We start from the raw sequence: 17,146 nt of genomic DNA, 5'->3' as shown, positions 1-17,146 counted from the left end.
TCCATTAACAGATGAACTTGGCTGAAGTCCAGAGTTTGATGAGAGAGTGTCACAGCTCCGGGGCCGGCCAGCCTTTTCAATAATTTTCTTTTTTTTTAATACCTGCTGACTGCACATCAAATGCTCCCAGGTCTTTTGGCTAAAGGCAAGAAGAGGGAGAGGGGAGGGGGGGAAAGACACAGCTCCATTTTTTCCCTCTGAACCAGTTGAGACCAGTCCCTTGGCCACGCACGCAGGTTCTATCATCTTTCCTGGCTCGCTGTTGGGAAAAAAAAAGAGTTGTCGCCGTGCCAGTAACCTGAGGGCCCAGGACAGGAAAAAAAAAAATAGGGGGTTGCTGTTCTGAGAGGCAAACTAAGCTAAAGGAGTGTGAGAGCAGGAGGGGCGTGTGTGTGTCTGGGAGATTTCAGAGATAGCAGGAGTTAAATTGGGGGGTGAGAAGCATCTGCCTGGCTGGGGACAGCACACCCTGGGAGCAGACCCCAGTGCAGGTCCACAGCTTGTGCATGACAGCAACCTTTTCATGGTGGCTCCCACCCATTCAAATTACTATGGGAAACACAATCAAAGTGATCCCCTAGTGCAGAGCTGCGCTGGGTGTGAGGGTGGCTGCACTTCCAGCCTTTATGCAGCCCTCACAGAACATTGCTGGGCCGTGCCCGACGTCGAGGTGCTTAGTCAGGAGGTGAGAATATAGACAAAATGCCTTGGTGGTGAGAATAAAGACAAAATCCGAGATCTTTACTGGGTTCCCGTTGTTTTTACTTAAAGTTCCTTGCTTTGCAAGAGGTGAATGTGGAAAGTTCCTTGCTTTGCAAGAGGTGGATGTGGTGGGCATGTAGTACATGAGGCTGCAGAGATGCTCAGGTTGGAGCTTCTTCCCAAGGATTCCTGGCTGGGCGTCTGGTTGGCCCCAGAGTGCCTGTGACTTGGAAACACAATGTGAATTTGTGGCTGTTTTGGGTGTTTTTATTTTTTTGTTGTTTCCGATTATGCCGTTTCTGACAGTTGTTCAGCTACTTACCAGTCTTGGCAGGAGGCTGAGCCTGTAACATCCTGACATTTTTGCTTTTTAACAGGCCAGTCTCATCGTGCTGGAACAAACAGCAGCTTAACTGCGTTTCACTCTGGCTGATTTGAATAACGTGTACTCTGGTCAAACAAGAAACTCCTCAAAGGAAGAGCTCGACGCCTTGTTTCCCGTCATGCTGATGGACGGTGGATTTCAAAGTGCTCGGGAAGGGCATAGCTGGGAAACTCCCCCCGCTGCAAAGGGCAGCGTTTTCAGAGGTGTGAAGGGTAGGTCGGAGTGGGTTGGGTCACCTCCTGTCCTCTGTCCCTTCGATGTGCTCCCAGCACTATGCCTTGCTGGAATGATGAGGTTTGCTTGGCACTAGAGGCTTTATGTCACGTAGCTGTCCCTCTTGGAAAGTGGGCACGTGTAGGGATGGTTTTTGTTAGTCAAAGCTTTGCCTGTCCACTTTCTTCCATGCGGGCATCCAGGTCTGTGAGCCATAGTTTTCAAGGAGGCTGGCAATGTCAAAGACTGCCATGGTTCCAGCCTTGTCTCCTCTCGTTCCCCTTCAGTTCTTAGCTAGCAGCTGGTGATGTGCAGTGCACTGAGCTCTGCTTGTGGGAGGAAAGTACAAAGGCTGGGAAGAGGCTGTAGGATACGGCTCCAGTGCCACAGCTCTGGGTCTGCAACTCTTCCTTACACTGGTTCTTCCCTTGCTCCTCGTGTTTTGTGTCAGACTGTAACTGGTTTGATGGTGAGCTTCCCAGCGACTTGGCACCCCTGTGTTTTTTCCCAGGAGTTTGCCTGTGCACATGCCCAGCTCTTGTGTGTGTAATGCCTGCACAGGACTCCCTGTTATCTGCTGATCGAGGTGTTTACCTCTGCAGCAGCATCCATTACTGGGGACCTGATGTTAATGAGCACACCCTGGCGCTGCCAGGGTGAGAGGGGCAAGTGGTGAGGCACAGGGCGGGTGGCTCGCTCAGGGTAAGGCCCGAGAGCTGCAGCACAGCGGGTATGAGAGCCCAGCCTCACTGCTCTTCCTCTCTGCCCGTGCTGAGCAAAGCTGGGAAGAGAAAAAGGATGTGGTTGCATCTCCAAACCGCCCTGCTCTTTACCAAGACCTTGGTAAGGAGTCCCCACCTGGCTTTATCTCTGTCCCCGGACAGATGCAGCCGTGTGGTCTGGGGGGCGCGTGCTTGCCTGTGGCCGTGCAGTGCCACATCCCCTGGGTGACATTCACCTGTACATCTGTGGGGAGGCAGCAGGACCTGCAGGGGCTCCCTGTGTTTGGAGCAAAGGTGGGCTGTATGTCCAGGAGATGTGGTGGTGACCTCTGGGTCAAGTATCCATGTGTGGAGAGCCCGGCATAGATATTGTACAGTGGGGGGAACAATGGGGCTGTAACAGAGCTGCATGGAAGAGGCTCCGGCTGAGCAGCCGCTGCCTGAGGAGCGGTGTAGTGTTTCTACTTCAAACTGATTGAAGCACTGACTCCAAATCAATGCTGTGGGTTGGGGTAATTCACATTTCCTCGGTGCGGGATGAGCGCGAGCGGGCCGGGCGCGGTGCGGAATCAGATGCATCAGGGGTCAGCTCTTTATTTGTTCCATCACGACTTTTGCTCAGTTGTCGTGTAATTTATGGCTGCTTTCACGTTGTCAAACATTTTCATTGCGGCTGCTTCCTAACGCGCTCCTGACACAAACACGGCTGCCTAAAAGACACTGTATTGTTTCATAATCTGAGAGGAGGACTATAAAACATCAAATTACACTATCTTCAGGCTAATCTAAATGCACTACAGATTGAAATCAGAGCTCATTTGTCCCTGATGCAAATTATTAAGTTCTAATTATAAATATCCATTTAATTACCCCATACATTTTTATTCTGCAGACCTTCTCAGCAATTCTGTCTGAGATACAGTAGATGTATAGGAGAAAATCTGCAGTAATTAATGTGCATTTCCTAAATAATAAAGAACAAACATGAGCCACTTTGTTCATGGATGACATATCCGCACACACATTTTTAGCTATCCGTGTCACGGCGGCAGACGCTGAATGCTAATTCAAAAATAAATGGAAAAGACAAAAATTAAAAGTTTGGGGGTTTATTTCCCTTCTTTTCCTTCCTGTTGTGGAAAGAGCTGGGTCTTTCAGTGCCTTGTGCCCTCCTGGGGGAGGGATGAAGATGGCTCTGGAAGCACAGCATCGTGTCCCTGGCCTCTGTCTCATGGAGGTGCTGATCCTGAAGCTGCCTTGTACTGGAAGCCCCAGAAATCCAGAAGCATCTTACAGAACAAACTGAGGGAGCCTCTCTCTGCTGCTCCAGCCTCTCCAAATTCTCATTTTTGTGCCCAACAGCAGCTGGGCAGGTTACAGAAGCTCTTCTTGGGCAGCAGTAGGGATGTTTGTGATCCCCTCCCTGCTTCTGTGCACTTGCAAAAGCCAAGGGCAGAACCAGACCCAGAGAAAGTGTTTGTGGGGCAGATCCTGCTCAGAGCTACCCCAGGGGTAAATCCTTTGTGACTTCCCTGCAGCCAGGAGAGTCACTGGGTAGGCACAGCAGTGTGAAGGAGCCTGGGCTCAACCCCTTATGGTTATTTATGCTCACATTAACAGAGGGCTTTGTCTACCAGCCACTGGAGTCCAGGATAAAAACTTGGAGAAGGTGGCAGAGTCGAGCCTGAATACAAGTGGTGCCTGTCAGAAGTCACCAAAGGAGCACATGTGTGAGTGTGTGTGCCCAAAAACATATCTGGGGTGGCAGTCTGACTGCATGGCAGCTAATGTGAGCAGTGCCACAGGCTGCATTCCATTGCACTCCCTGTTTATACCCATATTTGCATCTGCTCTCTGGGTGATAGAGGAGGCTTTCTGGAAAGGATACTCGTGTGCTGTCAGTAATTACAAACAGAAATTAGCTTTGTATTTTCTCAGACATATATTCCACTAAAGCTCCATTCATCTAATCAGTTAAGATGATGAGGCGCTGCAGCACTGTCCTTAATTCCCAAATAACTTTGTCCTTATTTATTACAATAGTTTTATCTCAAACTTTGTCCTAGAGTCACAGGGCTCTAAGAAGAAAATCGTAAAAGTGTTGGTAGGAGCCTAAGGACCTTTATATAAAGAAACCAAACAGAACCCAAGCCTGATTTCTTAAATAGAAAAATAATTACCTTGGCTTTTCTAGCAGCAGTATGTTTTTTGGAAAGATCAGCTTGTCTTTTTTTGTTGTTGTTTTCTTTTTTTTCCAGAATCACAGTTACTGTACTGCTTTGAAACATGTTTTTTATTATGATTCCTCTGCAGCACAGTCACTGTACAGATAATACTGCTTGAGATTTTACATCTTGCCATCTCTATTATGCAGAAACTTAAACTGCAGCCTAACCTGGCAGTGGGATGGAGAGTGAGCCACGCTGCAGACTTGTGCGTGCTTTAATTCCCACATGATCTGCTTTTACCTGAGCAGCTGAATGTGTATCTCTGCTCATGGTGTTATTGTCTGGAGCAGAAAGTAAACTACTTGTCCCACACTAGCTTTTCACAGATTGGTAGTATTTACCTGTAGTTATTATTTTTATTTTTATTATTATTATATCCTGCAAATGCATCAGGGGTTATATGGCTGATGTCTGGTGGGGTGCTCTGTCTGGGGCTCACTGATGGGGTCACCCATGTCAGGGTGTGATGAATGGATTATGTTTACTGTGGCATATTTGCTTTGTGAGTGAGGCTGTGGCAGTGGGGCAGGTGGTGAATGAAGATACTCCACGGTTTCATGGTCGTCCCTGTGGTTCCAAGCCTCCAATACAATAAAGAACCTTTTGTGATACAGAGGGATTTATGTGCCCGTAGTGGACTTGGAGCTGAACTTGAGGGTGTGATAGTCCAGTGCTTTGTGGTATTTTTGGTTAAGTTTTGGTTTATCTGTGACCTGGATAAACACTGGGAATTTGTTGTGAAAACCTTGGAGATGGGTGAATCATCCAGTTAAATAATTTGCCTGGCTGAAATACTGGTCTGTTTTTCATCTTTGGGCCTCCACGAGTCAGCGGAGTGAAATTCATTGCCAAAACACAAATGGCCAGAGAGAATCACAGAATGGTTTGGGTTGGAAAGGACTTCAAAACTCATCTGGTTCCACACCCCTGCCACTGGCAGGGTCACCTTCGACTAGACCAGGTTGCTCAGAGCCTGATTCAACCTGGCCTTGAAAACTTCCAGGGGATGGTGAATGTGCATGTGCTGTCAGGGACCCCAGTGATTTATGCCTTCAGAGGCTTCCTTACCTTCCAAGATGCAAGTAAAGCATTAATTCTCTTACAAGTCAGGTTTGCCTTTACACCTGGGCTGTAAGATTGGAGTCAGGGCACAGGAAGGAGGGCCTTCACCCTTGGGGCAGCTGGCTTGTCACTATGGCAGAAGGATGCTCGGAGCTTCCCGCTGTTCTCTCCCATAGGTCTCACTTTCCCCTTTTCCCCCCACTGTGCATCCACTTAAATGGACAACTGTGGTCTGTACGCCGGTTCTTCTTAGTTATTTTATCTCCTGAAAGACTCCAACAAGCTTTTACCCACCGAGTCTATAGAGAAAACGGGCAGGCAATTTTTGTTTCAATTTAGGCGTCTCTCCGGAGCGCTAGTTCCAGAGACTGATCAATAGGTTTTATTGTAGACCTCACTGTCTCTAAAAGCACCGTGACCTTATCCTGTCTAAAAATAGCATTTGCTCTTGCTGCCTGCAGAACCTTGACCTGTGACAACCCATTTGGAGCATAACTGACACGTGCAGTCAGCTGTGCATCCAAGACCCTTGCATACCCCAGGAGAAAGCTCCCCGTGCTCCTTGTAGCCCTTGTTGAGAAGAAGGAGAGAGGGAGGGGTGTGGGGGCGGATGAGGTGTCCTACTCCCTCAGGAATCCCAAAGTGGATGAGGGTTGGTCTTTTCCAGGTCCTGAGCGAGCCCTGCTCCAGCCTGTGGGCAGTGGGAAGTGAGCATCTCTGAGTATGCACTCTCTTCTTTTGGGAAGAGCCTTGCATGCAAACCCAAATACACAATCACACCAGCACCTTGTGCCACATCCCTGGGAGAGTTCCTGAGTGCTGCTCTGGAAAATATGCTCTGCTTTGTTTCTAAGCTGCTCTTCTTAAATTTGGACAAAAGAAGGTCACCTGAGTTACACAGTTTCCTGGTCAATGGGTGTGTTCAAGGCAGTTCTCAAGGGCAGAGTGAGGACGGAGAGCTCAGCATGGATTTTGGTGACCTCTTGGTGCAGCTCAGAGGCTTGAAGTGGCCTGCAGGTACTTCCTGCCAATGGCAGTTGTCAGGCCGAGAGGAGCCCTGTTGCACACCTGCATCCTTCACCAGAAAGGGCTTTTGTTTGGTGTTTTCCTTGCAAATGGAGGGATGTGAGAGAAGAGGAGCCTGCAGGGACCCTGGCACCCGTCTGCTGCCCAGCAAGGGTTAACCATCCTCCCCGGTGAGCAGGTCTGGTGCAGAGCCCCTGGGAGATGAAAAGGGAAGAGCTATGCTTATAAAAGGTGCCATTCTGTTCTCCCCTGTGACTGTTGTTGCCTCGGAGCTGGAAAGAGAGGTCAGGGTGGTGTTAGTGCAGCTGATCATAGGAGAGCAGGGTGGGCCCGGACCAGCCAGCCCGGGCCGTTCCCAGGCGCGGGTTCCTCTTTGCTCACACAAAATGGCTGCTCCCGCTCCCCTCATGGCAGCCTATTATTAGCCCGTGTCGCCCGCTTATCTGAGAGTGCTGCTTTTAGCTGCCATCTAAGTGCTTGACACTTGGGTTTACAGCAGATTAAATTAATTTTTAGGCTGGTTTGGCTTTACTGGGTGTAGACAAAGGGAGCAGCTGCTGTGGAAATGTAATCTGGCAGTGGTGAGGGTGGACAGGCCTAGCTGGTCCTCCTCTCTGCCTGCGCTTGGAGGGTCTCAATGTGCAGGGGACAATTTTGGTACCTAAAACACCATCCCTTGGAGCATGGGCACCTGAATTCCCAGCTCAGTGCTGGGCCATGTCCCTATTAGTCAAAGCATGTTGAGATGGAGAGTGTTTGGATGTGACCAGCTGGCAAGCACAGGCACCAAACTGGTGCTCATCTTGTGTCTGTCCAAATGCTGTAGTGCAGAGCTCATGATAAATATTATTTACTTATTGATGAGTCTGTTGGTGCAATCCATTCCTTTTGCTCCTGGGCATGTTTTTGTGTTACTCATTTCTGGCTAAAAAGCAGCAGGCCTTCGAGAAGATTCTGCACAAGTTTTTTCTGCCCTAAAAGCAGATCAGGTCAAGAAATCAGTCAGAGATGGAACTGACTTAATCACCTTAATCATTAGTTGTTGCTGTGGGTGAGTGGCACAAGGGACGGTCATTTCAAGTGGAGGTGGTGGGGGGAAAGGAGTTTAAAACAGGGTCAGTGTCAGAGACTGAGTTTTCTGAACCAGCTCTGAATGGAAAAGTCTGGTCGAAGCCCTCTCCCCGAGGTCTTCATCTGCTGCTTGAAGGGCATTCTTAGACATTGGATCTAATACCACTCTGTCTTTAAAGTTAGATTGAGAGGGATCAAAGACACCTCTCAAGATCAAGACACAGCTGGCCCCGCTCCAGAACTGCTTCCTCAATAACTTTCCTCAAGAAGAGAAGGGTAGCGGCAGGCCAGGAGTCACCAAGGTTGTTTGTGTCAGGAGGCATTTTTCTCTTTAGCTGGCTGATGAGGTTCCGGGGCAGCTGGTGCCTTGTTCTCCTGATGTGAGGCATCACACCAGCCATCACCCCAAAAACCTGAGGGGGTAGGATTTGTGGGGCAGGGCAGCAAGGTTAGCCCGGAGCTGGGGTGAGCAGCCGCTCCACAAAGAAATAGCAGATGTTAAAAAAAGTAATGGCTGGTTTAAAACTCAGCCTCTGTCCTCGATTCATTGGTGCCTTTTCTTGTGGCTCTGGGGTCAATGACTGGCCTAAGCAAGTTCCATTTTCCCTGTGGTAGCTCAGCGTTGCCTGGTGTGCAGCTCTGGCAGGCTGGCCTGCTTTCCCTTGAGTCCTCATCACCCTCCTTCCCATTTATTTGCCTCCTGGCGTGGGAGAGTCTCTGTGGCTGTGGTTTGTGTGCAGGGTGCATTTCAGGGGAGCATGCACAGGTGCTCTATGGGCGTCACTATGCAAGGAGGTGTGGGCTCAGAGGCTCCAGAGGTTTTCACGGGTAAAGGGCAAAGCACAAACACCTCTGGGGTTTCTCTGCCCAGCCTGGCTTTTGGCTTTGATCCATACCAGACTGATAATCACATTACATTGGCCACCTTCCAGAATGAGCTTGGGAACAGGAGAAGGTGCAGAGCCGTGGTGAGGGTGCTGTGCAAGCCTTGGTGTGGGAGGCTGCTTGCCCCTTGCAGCCCTTGGCATGTTAAAACCTCCTTGAGCAGCCTGGAGCCACATACAGCGAGTCCAGCCAAGTTTTGGTCCTGCTGCTTTCCCTCATTCCCTGGGGGCTTTGGGAGAGTCACAAATAATTCAACTTAGGGTGGTGCATGGTGAGGATTCTGTCTTGATTTCAGCACGTAGTGGTGTGTTCACCTGAAAAATGACAGCCTTTTTTGGGCAGGTAAAATATTTGCTGGAAAGTGTGACTGGGTGAATTTAGGTACAGCTTTGGCTGGCAAAAAGAAAAAAAAAAGGAAACTTTTGGTCATTTAACCAAATCTAAAACTTTTTTTTTCTTTTATTTAATTTCCATTCTGTTTTCCCCTCTGAATTTTCTCTTTGGAAATCAAATGGAAAATCTTGTTTACATCTTGCACTTATTAGGAAAATGAAGCTCCTGTGAAGGGGATTAAGTTTAATTTACCAATGACTGCACAACGATTTTACAGCCTCCACTGAAAGAGAGTTGCCTGCTTATCTTGTCTTATTTAGAGTTTTTTTCAGTGTTATGGCAAGGTGGAGGTTTCATATGGATTTCTGGGCACATCTAGAGGTACACTTCACCTAAATGCCTCGCCAGTAAAAGTTTTGCAACAAGTAGATAATGTGTTTTAATCATCCCAGCAGAGCAGCCAGCAGGTAGCATTGCTTTGAAATGTGTGTTGTTGGGATGGAAATTCCTCCTTGTCCGTGGTATTTCGGGAGTTAGGAGGTGGATTTTATGGAGTGCTGACTGTGCTGCTTTCCATCTTGATGGGGATGTCCATCCTGATGGGTGTTGGCCTTGGCCCTAGGGAAGGTGGTGGCTGCTGCTTTTGCTAAGAAGCTCCTGGAAACCTGGCTTTCCATTCCACAACTCTCAAATTTAAATTTGTTGTTGGGGCTGCAGTATGTCAACCCAGTCAAATTCAAATCATGCTTGCATAATTCACACCTCACGTCTGATGGGAGAAAAAGTGTTTCCTTAAATTAACAAAAGCCTGTAATTATTTTCTTCTACATGTTGAAAATCGGAGAGAGAGGCATCTCCTTGAATTTTATTCTTTCTCTAATTTGTTTTTGCTGTTGTTTCAGAATAATTTAGTCATATATTTATTAGGAACCGGCAGCATCTGCTAATTTTCAGAGCCATCACAATGATGGCAACATAAAAACTTGAGGCCAGAAGTGGGGCCAACACCTTATTTGCAAGCAGTCACATTTATTTTGGTGCTAAGGCTGCTCTGTTAGCAGAGGAATATGGTGTTCAGCATAATAAAGAGTATGAAAATTTGGCCCTGAGCAATCGCTTCTGCTGCGCTGGGGTCAGATTGCGGAGCCTTTACTCATCATGGTAAGTATTTATTAACCTTTGGAGAACAATGGCTGTAATGAGATTACCTGGGTAAGTGCTTATCCAGCGGGGAAGGAAGTTCTGGAGCCTGGGCCCAGTGGTATTTTAAGAGAGATAAGGATAAGGAGGGCTCTTTGCTCTGCAGGTCGCTTTCCTACCTGTGCCTGGCAGGGCTGGAGGGCAGCCCGGACTGGCCAGGAGTTAATGCCTTTTGAAGTGCTGGTTTCACTCTGGCTTGTCTTTCCCGGATTAGCCGTGCTGAGAGGGAGAAAAAGCAGAAAAAAGTCGGTGTTTGAGTGACGTGGACAAAGTAATTGACTATCAGTATCAGGAATTACTGCACAACCATGCAGGGGACAAGTCAGAACATACCTTGACAAAACCCTTGCAACAAAGGGCTGCTCAAACACACCCTTCAGTCTCGGGAGCTGTAAATTGAGCTTCAATTCCAGGAAAATACTTTTGGGCTTTATGTACGTTTTTGTATCTGCTTGCAGTGCTTCAGTGCCACTCAGGAGGTGACTGAAGTCCCCCCAAAGAAGCAGCAAGCGCCGCGCTCAGCCGAGCACCAACATCAGTTGTTCATGTTGGTTCGTGGCAAAGAGGCTTTATTCTTCACAAATCACACGGGATTTCTCTGATTCCCACCTCATTTTTCCATCTGGCTCTGTGCACTTCTGAAAAAAATTTGGGGAGGTGAGACAGCTCCTCAGTCATGTTTCAGTTGCTGTTTCTCTACAAGGGAGAAACAAGAGGGGGACCTTGTGCCCTGCTGGAGAGCGCGATGATCGCTCCCTGAGCGGCTCCACACCCATTTCTTCCTACAGGTTACAGACACATTTTTGGCACTGGACATGGTAAGCGTTCCAACATGTTTTAATCTGCGGCTCTCCCATCTTTAAAGGTCTGCTGTTGTGGCTCTGGGTGCGTGCACGTATTTCAAGGTATCTGAGTAGTGCAAAATGTGGGTAAAATACCGTGACATGAATTTAATCTGTTGGTAGGAGTTTGCTCTGTGTTTTTTCTGCCTGTCCTGTGGTGACACTTGATGTCCTCAGCGTTTTGCCTGTGACTTTAGATGATTCTTCTGGATTTCCTGGTGTCTGGCAAAAGGCTAGTGACAACACACTGTTGAGACTTTCTGCGTTTATGCCTAAATGCTGAAACCTGTCGACTGCTTTTGCTGGGCATGCAAAGTGAAAAGGCTTGGATTGTTCATTTTCTACCCAGCCTGCACCTAGGTGTTGAAACACAGTGCCAAAATCGTGGAATTTTGTTGAATTGGGTTTTTGATCAGACTCCAGATTCTGATTTAATTCTTTCCCCATTTGCCCGAAATGCAGACTGTGCCAGTTGATTTTCCCCCTTCTTTTCTGAATGGCATTGCTGCTGTCTGAACACAACCAGCCTTGTGATTTCTCAGATGTTTTTTCTTAGAGGCAGAGCCGCAGGAGCAAATGTCTGGGGAGGACCTTCCAGGTCACTGGGTACAGTCTGTGGCCTTCGACATCCAGAGGTGCTGAAATGGCCTCGTTTTTTGTTCTACTCCAACACGCTGAGATGAGAACAGTGCCGGGGTGGAGGGAAGAGGAGATGGATGATCCCTCTCTTGTTGTGGGAAGATTCAGCAGTTGCCCTTGGTCCTTTCACCTCGGCGGGGCCGTGCGAGGGTTACAGCATTTGAGACGTTTCCCAAAGTGTCAGCGTTCAGAGCACCATTAGGAAAAGATGAGATGAATGACCAAAATGTAGGGGCAAAACAAATTAGGCAGTTCAAAAGCTGCAAACAAGTCATTTGTGGGGAATAACGAAGGCTTGCGGTTGGGAGGCCGTCCCTTCTCCAGCCCATTGCCACTGTGTTTATAAATCAGGGCAACAGAACAGGAGCCCTGTTAGGCCTGGGTGACATTAAGGGTGCATTTAGCTACAGAGTGCTGTAAAATCAGATGGATGCTCGAGCTGTGCTGCAGCTTGTCTGGAGATGACAGCAAGGCTGTGCCTTTGGGACTGGGTCAGGCCTTGCTCGTGTATCGCATTTCCCATTCCTCAGAGAGGGACTCTTCGGCTCCATAGGTCCAAACCAGGTTTTCCCCATTTGTGGCTCTCCAGTTCTGCCTCTTGAGACACATCTCCAGCAATTCCTAATATCCACCGACCTCTGCTCCCTCAGGGATAGACCCGACACGTTCCCTTTAGGCAGTGGTGCCTCCTGTGCCCTGTAACTCCATCTGTAGGGTCCCTGGACATGCTGAAACCCTCCTGGTTATCCTTGCACACACCAGGAAACAACTGGCTGGTGTAGGTGCTCCTAAGTGAGCAGTATTATATTACCCCACATAAATGTCACATTAATGGAGCATTATAACCAAAAGGTGCTCGTAGATCACTCAAACCATTTTAGGCATCTGTTCTGCTTCTGTCATCTGCTCCTCACCATTTATTTGTGTTTGGGATGGGAAGGACGCTGCCAGGAGAGCCTGGAGGGGACCTGGGGGGAAGTGAGGGTGGGCTGGAATGATGAGCAAGCCCACCTTGTGTCTGGAAGCTGCTCTGGGGCGAATCCCAGTTCCACCAGACTGTTGGCCATGCTGGAAGAGGCATCACGAACTGGGGCTTGGCTTTGCAGGGGTGTTGATAGAAAGTGCTGACTTATCTGAGCTGGCTCAACACCTCCTGAAAGTCCGGTGCAGGCACGGGGAGCCCACGGTGCCTCGTCTGTGACGGCTTTCTAGATCACACCATGCAACACAGCCCAACAAAGGGCTTTTAAATCCTAGTCAAGAAGACAGACAATAGAAGGTCAGAGTTTAAAAGAGAAAGTGTGCCTCAGACTGATGTAATTCCCCTTCTCCCCCCTTTTCTTAGTGTGAATCCTTTGATATTTGAGCAGGGAAATCCTCTTTATCGGGAAACTCCACCTCCTCTTATCTCATACTCCCTCGAAAATACTATCTGCTCTCCTGCCTTTCAGCCTCCCAGCCCAGTTTGTCCTGGAAGCCTCCCTGTGTGGGCAGCACTGCCCTCCCATCCCTCTTGCCAGGTGTGCACAGCAAGGCTTGGGGCTCCACACTGGGATTTGCTGTAAGTGAACACCCTCTAGCTAATGATTCCTGTGGGCATCCATGCTTGCCTGTCCTCGTCAGGATCCTGGGAGCATACGGGGTCTGCAGATGAGGCAACCTCAACCTGTTGTGACACTGCCCTCGCAGCAATCAGCTGGCAAGGCTTAGGTGGGGAAGCCTGCCCATGTTTACCCTTCAGCCCAGCAAATAAAGGTCTCCCTCACCTCCTTGTACTGTGGAGTAGTTTTTCTCAAAAAAGATAGAAATCTGGCCATCTCGAGTCAGGCCGGAGATCTGGTGTGCTTTTCCTGGCCTGTGCAGAGTGGGAGCCCTTGGAAGCAGCAGAAAACACAAAGCAGGCAAGGAATTTCCTATTCCCTGCTGTGCTGTCTTGTCTTCCCTCTCCAGCATTGTGGGTTGGGCTGGAGCATCCCCAGCTCTTCCCTCAAGGTTGTGCCCATCCCTTCTGGTTACTTGCATGTATTTTGCCTGAACTGGGACTTGGGAGGTTGCATTATATTGCTGATTGCATCAAATAAATTGTGTTTCTTCACCTCCTTGCAGTGGCTTCCAGTAAGTCTTGTTAGGACTCTTAATTTGCTCTAACAAACAATTGCAAAGCTGGGGAAAGGAAACGTCCCTGTGTGTGCACTCAAAAACCACTGGGGATCTCAGCAGGGCTGCCACAGCTCTGGGGACCACAGAGCTTCTGTCCCTCTCCAGCCCCGTGGAAAATCAGATTGTGGCTCTGCCCTGAGCTGTTGGTAATCAGAGGACCAGGCTCTTCTTTCACTCCAGCAGATTTTCACCTGCTGTGGGTGTCAGTGGGTGTATTCTCAATGTGTGCTCACCTGAGGCAGACAAAGGTGCCCAGCACGTCTTTGTGTGTGGAGGACACCAGGTACCTGTGCTTATGTCCAGTGGTGTCAGTGACTGCTGGGGTGATGATAACTGAGGAGTTTTGTTCTTTCCACATGCAGAAGAGTCAGTGGATCACCTGTAGTCACACTTGAGGTGTAAATCAGGTGGGACCTGCCAGGCCAATTTACACCAGCAACTGTTCTAATCCCAAAGATTCATCCCTAAAATCAGACAGGATTGTCCACTTAATTTTTTCTCTGCTAGACATTTAATGTGACTTTTCCAGTACATTGGATTTTGGTATTCACACTGCTCCCTCCCATTGGCCCTAAACCACACCAGGGGTGGGAGGAGAATTCACAGGACTTCTCAGCAACATTTTACAATCTTCCCAGTCAACTGTGCTCCTGCATTTCCAACTTCTTACAGTCTGGAAAAGAGCTTGGCTGCAAGAAAACTGTGTCCATGAAATGGTGCAGACTGGAGGGAAATGATGTCAGTAACTGTGCAGTTGATGTAGATTGTAATTCTTGCAGCCTTCAGTTCCAGCCCAGATTAGCACTCCCTTAGCTTAAAATAACAAAAAGGGAACTGTCAAAATCAGAGCAAAAATGTTGGCGTGATGAAACATGTTAACAGGTAGCCATTAGCACTTTATGTCTGCATGAATAGTGGCTGTAAGTGTTTTTTATTGGTAACAAAGCAGGGAGGATGGGCAGAAAATGGCATTTTTTTAAACTGGTTTGTTGCTTTAATTGCAGTTTTTTATTGTCGTTACTTTGTGCTCATGGTATGCTCTGGGCTGGGGAGGTGACCTTGGGACACAGCTGGGTTTCAGTTTTTTTGCCAGAGAAAGAGGAAAGGACCAGACAGTCTGGAGAGGACCTGTTGTTATTCTGATTTTGCTCTTACAATGTGTTTGAGATACCCAGCTCTGGAAGAAGAGTGAGGGGATAGCTGTGGTATGGACTGAAACAGGAGTGTAGCATTGAGGGCTGGTCAGTCCAGGTGTGTGGGACGTTCCTGCTGCTGGATCGTGGAAAAGTCACAACACTAAGAGCAGCTCTGGGCTGTGCTGGTGCTTTGGCTGGGTGACATTTGACTGATCCTTCATGGTCATTCCTGGGTGCCAGCATCTGGATGTTGCTTAAGGGAATGGTGGACATTTATGGGAAGAACTAAACAACAACAACAACAACAACAACAACAACAAAAAAAAAAAAAAAAAAAAAAAAGGAAGAAAACAGGGGAAAAAAAAAAGGAGGGTCACCAGAAATATTTGCCCCAGAAATCCTTTTGGGTTTTTTCATAGTGTTGAGGACTGTGCAGGAGAGGTCATTGGCTCCATCCCACCAAGCAGCAGCATGTGCCAAGTGTGATGGCTGGAAGTGATTTAAGCTGTTTGGTCTTCCTGACTCGCCCTTTAGACCCATCACAGCCATTCTTGTCTCCCTCTTTGACCATCCCAGTTGGTGTTGTCTTGACAAACATGAGTTGCCTCCTCTCGTTTATCTGTACAGGATTTTTTGGGGAGACAGCCTGACGGCAGTCGATGTCTTAGGTTGGTTCTCCATGGATGAGCTCAGTAGTTGCTCAGCTACTTCTGCTGTTGATTTTGGATTTGTTGGAGGTTTTGCCCATGTGGGCTTGGGTTCTGCTATGGGGAGAGTCATTGGTGCCCTCTGTGTAGCCTGAAAGCCTTGAAAATCTCGGCCCTGGGTGCGAAATGTGCCTTTTGAGTATCAGCACTTCCTTCCTCCTTCCTTCCAGGAGAAAACAGAGTAGTGCTGGAAGTTGCAGCACAGTGCCTTGTTCTTTTCTTACGGGAGCTCTGGATTAATGGCAAAAACATGGTCTGGACGCTGCTGTGCAGCCTTCAGAAAATGTTTGTTTGTTTTTCCCCCTCGGCTGCGGTGCGGCAGACGCGAGGGCGCTCCCACCTTTCTGCCACATGTTCTTGGGTTCTTGCAAGGCAGTAGCAGGGTTTGCACCTGCACAGCTGAAGGCCATGGGTGGCTCTGTGGGACCCACACTGCCCTCCCTCCCACGCAGGCTAAAACGGTGTTTCCCTCCCACTGAACCTTACAAGGCTCTCCTCCATATGCACTGCAGTAGGTTTGAACTTTTTTGTCTTGAGTCCAAGCAGCTTTAATCAACATAAACGCTTGCGGTGGGTATAGGTTGCTGCATTTAATAAAGGGTGAGCTCCCCGCCTCCCAGCTTTTTCTTTCTTCTCTTCTTTCTTTTCATCCCTTATTTTGCATTCTGCCGCGTGCGATGAGCATTTAATCCCTGCCCTTCTGTCTGTTGAGATATTATGTTTTTTTAATAGTGCTTGTTTATGACTAAGGTCAAAGACAGTATTTCAGAACAAAAATTAGAGTTAGTTCATAATTGAGTACATATGTATGTTACTGTTTATTTTTATAGTTTGCTAATTTATTTTTAAACAGCTCGGTTGAGCCAACATGTTTATAGGTCTGTTTATCACATGTCTTGCCAGTCGGAGTGCTAAAAGACACATGCTTTTCAATAGCACAGATCCGAAGTGAAATTAGATAATACCACCAGGTAGCAATTTAATTACATTAATTGAATGTTTAGGTTGAAATGTAGTTTTGTAAAGGCTATAATGGAATACATTTATAAGTGTCTGCATATAAATCTTGGCATTTAAAATGTTATTCAAGCCTGCTGGCAGGGAAATGAAACTCCATTGAGTGTTTTTGAGGGAGAAGTGGGGTACTTCAGTATGAGTACTGTGCTTGCCATTGCTTGGGATTTGGGCCCCATCCTGGCTGCTGGGAACCTCTGTGGGGAGTTACCTGGTTAGGAGGATGCCTGGCCTGATCCAGGGTGATGGGATCAGGATACACCATCCCCTCTGAGTCCTGATGGGGAGATGAAGGAGTGAGTGCCAATGGAGAGATGAGGGGTGAGCCCTGTGTTGGCCACCGTGGCTGGAGAAGGTGTTTGTCCAGTGAAACCCTGTGGTCGTGCACGGAGCAATTTCCCAAGCTTGCCAGCTGCTGTGCTGGATTGTGCCTGTGGGTTCTGGCCCTGGGCTGCCTTCCCTGTGCAGGGAGCTGCCGAGGAGCCCTGGAAAGGCAGCTCAGGGGAGGCTCCATTGAAGAGCAGAAGCTGTGAATGAGCCACGCTCTCCAGCCCGGATGAGGATTTAATCCTCAGCGTAAACATGTACAAATAACGCATTGTCAGGAGAGGGAAAGGGAAGATTCCTTTGGTTTGACGGTGAACAAGAATAGCAGTGGTTGGGAGGTGATGGGAGGAACTGCTCTGGCACTCTTTGGTTTTCCTTACACCATTGCTTTTTGCACCCATTTCCAAGCAAAATGCTGAAATCATGGCATTTCTAGTGGGAGTGGGGCTGGGCTTTTTGCACATCTCTTCTAGAGTCTTGAGAGCTGAGCGAGG

General features: G+C 48.3%; 1 protein-coding gene across 5 annotated transcripts in view; it reads left to right on the top strand.

Moving 5' to 3' along the window:
* BCL11A (BCL11 transcription factor A) overlaps positions 1–17,146 on the top strand; it is a 74,253-nt gene that overhangs the window by 21,319 nt on the left and 35,788 nt on the right. Inside the window, exon 1 of one of the 5 annotated variants that reach the window (XM_064709757.1) lies at positions 1,099–1,299. The exons of the other annotated variants lie outside the window; for them this stretch is intronic. Within the exon in view, the coding sequence (XP_064565827.1) occupies positions 1,206–1,299 (94 nt within the window). The 5' untranslated portion in view covers positions 1,099–1,205. Of the gene's footprint in view, positions 1–1,098; positions 1,300–17,146 lie in introns of those variants that run through there. 5 annotated transcript variants of the gene reach the window in all.

The sequence above is a fragment of the Zonotrichia leucophrys genome, chromosome 3, assembly GCF_028769735.1.
Source record: "Zonotrichia leucophrys gambelii isolate GWCS_2022_RI chromosome 3, RI_Zleu_2.0, whole genome shotgun sequence".
NCBI lineage: Eukaryota > Metazoa > Chordata > Aves > Passeriformes > Passerellidae > Zonotrichia > Zonotrichia leucophrys.
This window is presented reverse-complemented; position numbering and strand designations above follow the sequence as displayed.